Source organism: Mercenaria mercenaria, chromosome 12 (assembly GCF_021730395.1).
Source record: "Mercenaria mercenaria strain notata chromosome 12, MADL_Memer_1, whole genome shotgun sequence".
NCBI lineage: Eukaryota > Metazoa > Mollusca > Bivalvia > Venerida > Veneridae > Mercenaria > Mercenaria mercenaria.
In genome coordinates, this window is record NC_069372.1 from 26,109,353 (window position 1) to 26,121,039 (window position 11,687).

Below are 11,687 nucleotides of genomic sequence, written 5' to 3' on the forward strand. Positions count from 1 at the left end.
AATAATAGTTTCAAAGTCCATTGAAATATTGCTTTGTTATTTTGCATACTTGTTTACCATCATGACCCCAGTCTGTAAAAGGAAGGAGGCAACTCTATCAAGCATTTTGACTGAATTATGGCCCCTTTTCGACTTAGAATAAATGTTAAAGTTTGCGTACCACCCCAAATATTTTCAAAGTCCATTGAGATATTTGCATACTTGTTTACCATCATGACCCCAGTCTGTAAAAAGGAGGAGGCAACTGTATCAAGCATTTTGACTGAATTATGGCCCCTTTTCGACTTAGAATAAATGTTAAAGTTTGCGTACCACCCCAAATATTTTCAAAGTCTATTGAGATATTGCTTTCATATTTTGCATACTTGTTTACCATCATGACCCCAGTCTGTAAAAAGGAGGGGGCAACTCAATCAAGCATTTTGACTGAATTATGGCCCCTTTTCAACTTAGAGAATTGGTGCGCACAAGATTGTGTCTATGTATATAGTATAGTAACAACAAGAGCTGTCAGTGGACAGAGTCTTTATACTTACTGTCCGCATAATTATGCAATCTTTTGTGCGTCAGATTGCAATGTACTGTGTCAGTGCATGCGGAGGGTACATTCATCACCTTCAGTGATAGCTCTAGTCTTTACCTCTCTTATTACTTAATATTTTTGACACAGACTCAAGCTATTGTGCAATATTTTCATCCACCATTGGGGTCATTAAAACTCCAGTGACAGCTTCAGTTTCCTCAGATGTGCCCAGTTTCACTATCCAGCATCGAAATAGTCGAGCACGCTGTCTTCTGTGACAGCTCTTATTAGCCCACCATCATCAGATGGTGGGCTATTAAAATCACTCTGCGTCTGTGGTCCGTCCGTCCGTCATTCCGTCCGTCCGTCCGTTAACAATTTCTCGTTATCGCATCTCCTCAGAAACTACTGGGGGGATTTTGACCAAACTTTGTCAGAATGATGTATTGGTACCCTAGTTGTGTCCCCCTGAAAATCAGACTGGTTCAACAATTTATGAGTGAGTTATGGCCCTTTGTTTATTTCTATAATTTATATAGATTTATATAGGGAAAAACTTTGAAAACCTTCTTGTCCAAAACCACAGAGCCTAGGGCTTTGATATTTGGTATGAAGCATCATCTAATGGTCCTCTACCAAGATGATTCAAATTATTTCTATGGGGTCAAATATGGCCGCGCCCTGGGGGTCACATGGTTTATATAGACTTATATAGGGAAAAACTTTAAATAACCTCTTGTCCAAAACCACAGGGCCTAGGGCTTTGATATTTTGTATGTGACATCATCTAGTGGTCTTCAACTAAGATTATTCAAATTATACCCCTAGGGTCAAATATGGCCCCGCCCTGGGGGTCATATGGTTTACATAGACTTATATAGGGAAAAACTTTGAAAATCTTCTTGTCCAAACCACAAAGCCTACGGCTTTGATACTTGTAATGTAACATCATCTAGTGTTCTCTACCAAGTTTGTTCAAATTATCCTCCTAGGGTTAAATATGGCCCCGCCCCGGGGGTCAACATGGTTCATATAGACTTATATAGGGAAAAGCTTTTAAAATGTTCTTGTCAGTAACTACAACATTCAAACTTGGACCAACATTATATTTTTGAGTGGCAAGATGAACCTTGACATGTAGTTGACCTTGATTTTGACCTAGTGACCTACTTTCACATTTCTGTAGCTACAGCCTTCAAATTTGGACCACATGCATAATTTTGTGCACTGAAAAAAACTTTGACCTTTATTTTGACCTAGTGACCTACTTCCACATTTTTGAAGGTACAGGCATCAAATTTGGACCATTTGCATAGTTTCGTGTTTCAAAATGAAATTTGACATTGATTTTGACCTAGTGACCTACTTTCACATTTCTCAAGCTACAGCCTTCAAATTTGGACTATGTGCATAGTTTTGTGTACCGAAAAAAACTTTGACCTTGACATTGACCTAGTGACCTCCTTTCACATTTTTGAAGGTACAGGCTTCAAATTTGTACCACATGCATAGTTTTGTATTCTGAAATAAAATTTGACCTTGATTTTGACCTAGTGACCTACTTTTACATTTCTCAAGCTACAGCCTTCAAATTTGGACCACTTGCATAGTTTTGTGTACTGAAATGACCGTGACCTTTACATTGACCTTTAGTGACCTACGTTCACATTTTAAGGTACAGGCATTCAAATTTGGACCACATGCATAGTTTTGTATTCCGAAATAAATTTGACCTTGATTTTGACCTAGTGACCTACTTTTACATTTCTCAAGCTACAGCCTTCAAATTTGGACCACTTGCATAGTTTTGTGTACCGAAGTGAACTTTTACCTTTACATTGACCTAGTGACCTACTTTCACATTTTGAAGGTACAGGCTTCAAATTTGGACCACATGCATAGTTTTGTATTCCGAAGTAAAATTTGACCTGGATTTTGACCTAGTGACCTACTTTTACATTTTTGAAGCTACAGCCTTCAAATTTGGACCACTTGCATAGTTTTGTGTAACGAAATGAACTTTGACCTTAAGATTGACCTAGTGACCAACTTTCACATTTCTGTAGCTACAGGCTTCAAATTTAGGACCACATGCATGTTTTGTGTACCGAAACAAACTTTGACTTGACTTTGGGACCTAGTGACCTACTTTCACATTTTTGAAGGTACAGGCTTAAAATTTGGACCACATGAATAGATTTGTGTTGTGTACGGAAACGAAATTTGACCTTGAGCTAGTCAATAAGTCTTGAAATTTGGAACACTCAAAAATGGCACATTGGTGGCGCCAAGATCACTCTGTGATCTCTTGTTATATTTACCTGATGTACCCAAGTGATTACATGTCACCTTACTGTGACCTTGACCTACTGACCTCCTTCCTTGTTCTTTGAGATACAGCCTTGAAATTTGGATGACCTGTTCAGTTTTGCATACCGATCTCAAAACTGACTTTCATTTACCATGAATTTGACCTGACCTACTTTCTAATATTTTAGCATCGGTTTGCCATTTGAAACATCTGGCTCGTATTACTCAGGGGAGCGATTTAGGGTGATCATGACCCTCTTGTTCATAGGTTGATATCAGGATTTATCAACCCTCTAAAAGTTACATTCACCTCGACTTCGGCTCAGTGAATATAACTTTTTTTTGGTTGATAAATCCTGATTTCAACCTTTGAAAAAGTCGATAATTGGATATTGTGTCTGAAATCATTTGTACTCCATTCATTCGTTTTCTGTTAGAGAAGCCCTGCTCTTAGCTCAGTAGGGAGGGTGCAAATCTATGGATCGCGAGGTCATGAGGTTGATCTCCGGGCAAGACTTATGCTCTCCATGGTGATTTGATAACAGACATTTAGTCTGAAATCATTCGTCCTCCACCTCTGATTCATATGGGATGTTTTAGGTTGGCAGTTAATTGCGTAGAGCAGGTTTATACTATTACAGAATCCAGGAACACCGCTGTAACATAACTGAAATACTGTTGAAAAGCAGCGTTAAACCTAAACAACTACAATTAACTACAATTTATTTTGTAGGTTATTGATGCGACCAGCTTTATTTAAACACCTGGATAAAAGAGGTATACAGGTATGTCCACAATTGCTTTCACAAACTAATTTCCATTTTAGAGTATTTTCCAATATTTCCTCTGCAACAGTTACTGGAAAACTTGTCTTACACCTTGAGGTTTAGGATGAGCTTGAGGTGAAACTGATGTTGTAAGAAACAACTTCGATAAATAATTGTGTTAACTTGTAGACTTCTAGAAAGTAGCAGCACATGTTTGATGTTCAAGAAATACACAGAAAAGTGCATTAAAATAGTTATTCCTGGTCCTTAAGTTTGCTGAAATTTGAAAATGTGACGGATCAGAAAATACTGAATATGAACTTTTGAATTACAAATTTCACTAAGGTTTGACTGATTCTGAGTGTCATTATGATACCAGCATATTAAAGAAAATAAGTCAGTATAATTTGTGAACATCTGTAGTTTGTTAACATTAAATTTTTATACATCCTACATATAAATAAAAACTGAATAGTATGTTCATGTGGTATGTGATGAAATTGGACACCAAGCTGTGATGCATAGATCTATATGAAGGAATTCTGTAGTTCTCAAGTCAGGAATGTATGCTGTATGATCTTTCAGTTGTTAAAGAGACTTTCCTATCTACTTTTAAACCTCCCATATCACTGATAAAATGTTGTGTTCTCCGAGGCTTTGACCCTTTAGCCTTATGCAGCAGTGCGATTAATTTTCAACAGGAAACACAAATTTTTAATTTTTGTAAATATTAATTTGCCCTTAAAAATACATAGTAAATCAATAAATGGAAAGTACATTTGAGCCGTGCATTGAGAAAACCAACATAGTGACTTTGCGACCAGCATGGATCCAGACCTGTGAGCCTGCGCATCCGCGCTGGATCCATGCTGGTCGCAAAGCCACTATGTTGGTTTTCTCATGGCATGGCTCATTTGTACTATAATTATCGCTAATTCAGAATAGAAAAACTGACAAATTTGAGCTGGATGTCATCACAATGCGGAAATTATGCATTTACTTACCAAAAGAAAAAATAATTTTTCAATATCAACTATATTCCACTGTTTACATTATATTATATAATAACACTTCCATTGGTTTTTGATGATGTATAATGTTTTTGATGATGTATAAAGTTCATGTACTGAGAGCACTTTTCTGGGTATTAATTGAACAGCCCTAGCATAGGTCTGTATTTTAAAAAAAATCATGGACCAAAACACATTTTAATTTTACACCTAGATGTGTACTTGTGATAAATGATTCATTGAAAATTCTCTCTACCACATTTACTCACATTGCAGGATGTATAACTTGCGGTTTTCTTTAATGTGTTACTTCGAAAGAAATTCAAGAAAGCACAGATACGAGGATTTCTTTTTGTTTCAGTGTAAGATTGAAATATCTTTCACAGGTGAACACCAGATGCAATATTTTCACAAGTGGCATTGCTTTGAGTTAAAATGTAAGATATGGTGTTCATGAGCGAAAGATAATTTGATCTTACATGCAAAACAAATTTCTTTCTATTCCATGTTTTGACTGATTTACACATTTTGTAGTTTCTCACAAGTGAAAAATATATTTTGATAATCTCTAATACAAACAATGTTTTTCAATAATTCACTGAAAAACATGTAATGGATGGAATTAATGAATTAAACAGTAGATTTACATCATTCTAATTTCAGACCTACCTCTGGGTATTAAATGAAGAAGATGATTGGGGGAGAGCTTTCAAGTTAGGGGCTACTGGAGTAATGACCGATTTCCCATCAAAGTTAGCCGAGTATATACGTAAGCATCCCGAGCTAGGTATGGGTGCTGCCAGTGATATTGAAAATGTCGAAAATCAACTTCTCTCATCTAAACAGCCGGAAATGGAGTAAACAGCAATGTAGAACCACCAACATGACTAAAAATACTTAAGAATGTTTGTGTTAAACAAGTGAGACCAGTATTGAACATGTTTATTTACCCAGCTGAAAAATGGCTTAACTTTTTTACTGTACAGTTTTTCCACTTTTAATCATTTTCATTCATGAATTACAATATAGAAGGCCTCAAATCATGATATAACAATGTGTTGTTATTTAGGTACAGCCACTTTAAATTTTGATAGGCTGATGCACAGAGTTAAATGATAAATTATATAAATCTGGTATAATAATAATAATAATAATTTGTAAAAATTACCTTTATCAAAAACTTGAGAGAGGTTTTGAACTGAGATAAGAACTACAAGAGTTTGTAACAGTGCAGTACTCATAGCAAAATCAAAGCAATTTTAAGATATCATAATATATAATGTTTTAAATGATGAACTGTGGGTTTTTATATTGATGATGATCTTTAAAATTTATGATCAGTCAGCAGTTAAGGTTGTAGTATAGTGTGGTAAAGCTGCACGTGGCAAGCCACTGGCAATATTGTAAACGTTCTACTGTCACAGATGAGAAGTTAGAAAATTAGCATTTTAAAGGTACAGTGATGTTTATACAAGATGATCTGAAGAGGTTGTTAGAAAGAACAAAGTTGAACTTCGCAGTTAACAGTTATTGAATTGGCTTGCCGGTCAATAGTCAAAACTATTGCCAAAGCTCCCAAAAGACTGAGGGGATATAGTTTTGACTATTGACTAACAATGCATTCAGTAAGTGTTTTATTGCATGACATTGATCGAAAAATAAATTTTCATATTTCTTTTTCTTTAAAGTTTTGACTTCGACCCTTGAACTATTGAAAGGTCAATAGCACAGACTGTGGACTTACAAATTATATAGAGAGTCATGTAATAGAAGGAGCTGTTGTTTGTGGAATAGTCCTGAATTTATAAACTGTTCTGTTACATTTTTTCTTGTTTTTAGTTATCATCAGGTTATTATTAGTGATAAATTGTGATATTGGTTTTTGTTTCTGTTTTTATTTACAGTATCTATTTTGACAAAGGATATTATACATTTGTTTTTAATTATCACAGAAATTACTGATAATATGTTTTTAGGTTTCAAAGTCATGTTTGAACTGCATGATATACAAATGTACTTTCATTGTTGTTTTCTACATCTATTTTTGTAAACCTAAGAAACACCAATCCTAAAATTGTGTATAAAATAGCCAAAGTATTTACATAACAGATGATTTATGTCAGAATTGTTACCTTATTTTGAGGCTCTTTTTGTACCATATTTTTTTATTAAGGTACTGTAAAAGCACACATTTTTGCTAGGTCAAAATTTTGCGAATTTGAAGTATTGAGTGTGTTCGCAAGGTTAAATATTCTCAAAATTGTAAAAATGGTATGCTACTTGAATTTGAATTATACTAGTGGTAAATATTTACGCGAGAATTGATTTTTGTGACATGTTGGGCCTCGCGAATAGGGCCTCGCAAATATAGTGAAAAATAAACCCTTGTGAACATTTCTGCTTTTACAGTAATGGACAGGTACTGACACTTGGCAATTTCTGTGTGAATATTTATTGTCGTTGGGCAATTCAGAATTCTTTGTTTGTAAAGGAGGTCAGTGTACACATACCGTTTCATTTAAAAACAGAAAATGCGGAAATTGCATCAGAGAATACAGGACAAAGTTGCAATTATTTTTTATAATCATAATTTTTTTTTTTCAAATTAGTGGTAAGATATGTTAACTTAGTAGTGAAAATTTTAGAAAGGCAAAATGAGGCTTATATCTGCTGCATTAAATTGGCAGAAATATACAACTTGACATCAAAGATTTATTTTCATTATATACCTACATAAATTCTGTCAAAAAATTGGCTTGTATTTCACAAATATGAACAGGCAGAAAAAAAATCCATATTGTACCTTTTAAATTCCGTTTTGTACCTTCTGTATTGTATGCTGCCTGACTACTTTCATTAATATGCATGACCTGACACAGTTCTATAAATAGCCAACATAAAAACTTCACTTAGTTCCATTTTAATATTGATAAACATTGGAGATTTTGTTCAATAACAAAACACCAAACAAAAAGGTAGAGGTATATAATAAAAGGGTCATTATAACAGTAGTTAGATCTGGGATTTTGTATTTGGCTCTAGTGGATTTTGCAAGGTTGGATCACACTCGGCGCTTGTGCGCCTTGTAAGATCCGATCTGGCAAAAATCCACACCAGCCGAATACAGCATCCCAGATCGAGCTGTTGTTATAATAACCCTATTAAAGTTTTTCTTAGCAATTATTTTATGATACTGTTTGAATTGGTGTTTGCAATGGAAATTCAAGAAAATGAAAGTAGGACTTTAATGCTTAAATGATTTTAAGTTCGTGAAACAGAGTAATCCCAATCCGTGACTCTAGTTACCTTCCCTGACGGTAATATCAAACTGAAATGAAATGATAATTACGCAACTGGTTGGACTAGAAACAGAGCTGCTAGTGTGATACGTGTTCATAAAACAGCTAGTCAATGATCGTCATTAAAGATACAAGATTATTTGCATTTTGAATAGGAACTGTGTAAGAAAAATCGTTATTTCATGCATATAAGAATTTTTTTTTCGCACCAAAATTGGTTTGACAGACAATGCAATATTGTTTTCACATTATGTCATATATAAACATTTTCTAGTGTAAGCTTTAGGAGACTTCTTGCTTTAATGTTGTAGTTAGTTGATATCTTGCTTTAAAAATAACAGATTTAAATTTTAGAGGACAGTAATATGATATATAAATTTTTAGGCTTGACACAGGGATCTTTGTATATGCATGTACTACATTTAGACTTGTAGCATTCCATATTGAGATATAAATGAGAATGTGTTTTCACTGGCATTAAATTTCATAGATTTACGAAACCAGACAACCAAAGTAAATAAGCCCCTTATAATTATTAATTTGATTTCAGTGAAAAACAGCTAAGTTGGTATCCAGTATGGAAACTGATTTGAAATATTGGATTTGTGGTCTTAAATTCTGCACTTCAGTCAAACATTTCATCAAATATTGGCCAAAATTTACTAATTATGGTTTCTTAGCATCTTTGTGTCAAACTGCTCTTGGGTTTAAAAATAGAAACAGAGACATAAATGTTTTGGTAAATTTTCATGAATATGAAGATTTCATTTTTGTTTGTTAGATTTTAATCAAAAGAATCACACAAAAGATATACTTTGTATCAGTAGGCTTCTATTTAATTGAAACAATTTTACTTCAAATAAATTAACCGCCATTGCTTTTAGACAGAAATCAAATAATTGACAAAATGTCTACTTCTTCGAACCGTTTGAAAATTGTCTTACCTTTAATTTATAATGCGAGTAGTTGTAATTGATGTTAAAATACAGTCGAACTTTGTTTTCTCAAACTTGATTAATTAAAAATCCACCCTTCACTTGAACTTGTTGTCAGGCCCCAGCAAATTCACTTTGTAATGTCTATTTTCGATGACTCGAATTACCAGTAACTCAAACCAATTTGGTCGGTCCCATCGAGTTTGAACAAATGAAGTTCTGTTGTATACTTGTAATATCTGTAATTTTAGAAGACTTGTTGGGTGTCAATCAAAAATTTTGTTTACTGGTTGGGATGATAAACCTTGCACACTGAAAAATTCAGTATATCAGTATAACAAATATATTTAAGATAAACTAAATTATACCTTCTTTATATGGAGTGATAAAAATTTCATCAAAAATACTTTTTAATAAATTTATGAAAGACTTAAGTTCGGTTTTCTTTAAAAGACACAGAAAGTCAAGGGGTTTATGATACCATTTTAGCTTGTCTACATGAAGTATATGGAGAGCTTAATTTCACATTCTATTTTTGTAATAGTTGAGCACACGACAGCTCTTGTTAAAGGATGATTTTTTCATTCAAGAAAGTAATTTAGATGCTTCATATTCAATGTCTGTCAGGGGGATGTTGATTCAACAAGATTTGGGATGTTTTTTCCATTCTGATGGCAAATATTCACATAAAATAGATATTTCTTTTCAGGATTCTTTCGGACCCATTTACATGGCTTGTAAATGGTGCCAATCTTATCGGTTTTGTTTATATGAAATAAACGATATAATCTTGCTTCTACAAAAATTGCTGTTTAGTGCCTGTGTTTATCATTCCTACCGTTACATGTGTTAATTCATTAATTATATTTAAGTTTTGTTCAGATTTTACTATTATTAATGTTGACTTATGTTAATGCTTTAAAGTTTAATTCTTTTATTTTATTTGTAGAAATTTTTTAAATATATTTGTAAAGAAAATATGAAGAAAGACTCGTTTCTTAATTCTACCAGAATATAATCAACCATGTTACCACTAAACCTACGCAAGCTTTATAATAGAGTGCATACTTTTGAAATCATTTTATGTCTTGGGCATGCATTTTGGCAGAATTGTCCAAATTAGCTATTCATGAGAATTTGAATTTGTGGATTTCAAATTTTAAGATAGACTCAATGGTAATTTTCCGTTTGTTGAAATTTTATTTAATGGATTGGCCAACAACAAGATCCATGAAAAAATTTGTCTCCCCACCTATTAATTATTTTACAGTACTTCAAGATGTGGCATTCGAGCATATAGTATTTAGGCGACAATATAAATTTCATCTATTCCATCTAAAATCTTGGGCAATTTACCTCATTAATTTGTTAATTGGCACAGTGGTTTGGAGGTTAGACTACAATGCCAGTGGAGGTAAATAATGGGACACCTGCTGTGGGCTCAGCTTTGCTTTGTTCCATCTATTTCGCTGACTACCAACCTGAACAAGAAACTTTACCTTTTCTTAAACAGCATTCATTATCTTTGATGCCTGTTCTGAAGTGGTCTTTGCTTGTATTTACCAAGTAAGGAATCCAGCAACTCTTGGTAGGTTAACTGCAGGGCCTCCCCTGGGCCTTAAAGCCATTTCTTGAGAGAAAGTGCCAAATTGAATCTGAATTCTGAAATTTGGCCATTTTAATAAAATTCTTGAAGCCACTTTCAACTGTAGCCAGTTCACATCCATTGAGTCTGATAATGGTCTGCACTGTTTGCTATTCCGTCAGTAAATTTTCAGTGAACACACTTCTGAATGATAAGTGGTACTACCCAGATTGAATGATGGACTAGTCCATTTTAGAAATATAGCAGGGTAAGGTTAAACTACAAGGACAGAGCAAAAACAAGTGGACTAACAAACGGTGTAGTATTACAGGACACTGACATATAAAGCACTTCTGATGGAGAAAGAAAACAACAGTATTACACTTGTTACAATTTATTTCTATCATTCACTTTAAATGACAGTTATTTACAGCAATGTAAGTCCAAATGTTTAATACAATAATAAAACTTACTGAAATATACAATATAAACATTAAGAGCAGTTTTAACCTTTTAATCAAATCGTCCATATTTACTAAACAGTTTTCTTTCCAACATCTATTGTCTATACAAAACCATCAGCATTGCACAAATACTAAACTACTAACAAATGTCTATATATCTTTTAAGTCCTCTGACGTACATTAAAGCATGACAATTGGTTATATATATCATTTCCTGCAAGTATTTGTCATACTTTTTTGTGGACAGAATTTCCTTTGGATACAATGATAATCGGCAACTTTGATATCAACTGTAGCAAACCATCTTAACTCCGCCTCAATCCATTTATTAATAAACTACTTCTAAACATCTGAATGAAAAGTCAAAACAATTTTTTCATTACATACATTAAATGCATGACAAAATTTAAAATACAAAAATACAAACAAGAAGTATTAGAAACATACCTAACTGGACCTTAAGACTTAGGACACTCAAATTAACCCATATATGAGCTGCACCATAAGAAAAGTCTGGTCAGGATCCATGCTGTTTGCTAATGGTTTCTCTAATTACAATAGGCTTTGAAAGTGAACAGCATGGATTCTGACCAGCCTGCACATGACTAGCTGTGCAGATGCGCAGGCTGGTCTGGATCCATGCTGGTCGCAAATGCACTATGTTGGTTTCCTCATGGTGCGGTTCATATGTAGAAAATATTAGTCCTCAACTGCATTGTTTAGTACCTAAGTATCACTGGTATATCACTAGTATGTATACAATGATGTTTTACCAGGATTTGACACTTTGTCGC

General features: G+C 33.9%; 1 protein-coding gene across 2 annotated transcripts in view; it reads left to right on the forward strand.

Annotated features, from left to right (window-relative positions):
- LOC123534069 (lysophospholipase D GDPD1-like) overlaps nucleotides 1–9,832 on the forward strand; it is a 43,578-nt gene extending 33,746 nt beyond the window's left edge. For both annotated transcript variants that reach the window (XM_053519492.1, XM_053519491.1), the window contains exons 10-11: nucleotides 3,567–3,618; nucleotides 5,274–9,832. In XM_053519492.1, coding sequence (XP_053375467.1) covers nucleotides 3,567–3,618; nucleotides 5,274–5,471 — 250 coding nt within the window. In that variant the 3' untranslated portion in view covers nucleotides 5,472–9,832. The remainder of the gene's footprint in view (nucleotides 1–3,566; nucleotides 3,619–5,273) is intronic.
- Nucleotides 9,833–11,687: the final 1,855 nt, after the last annotated feature.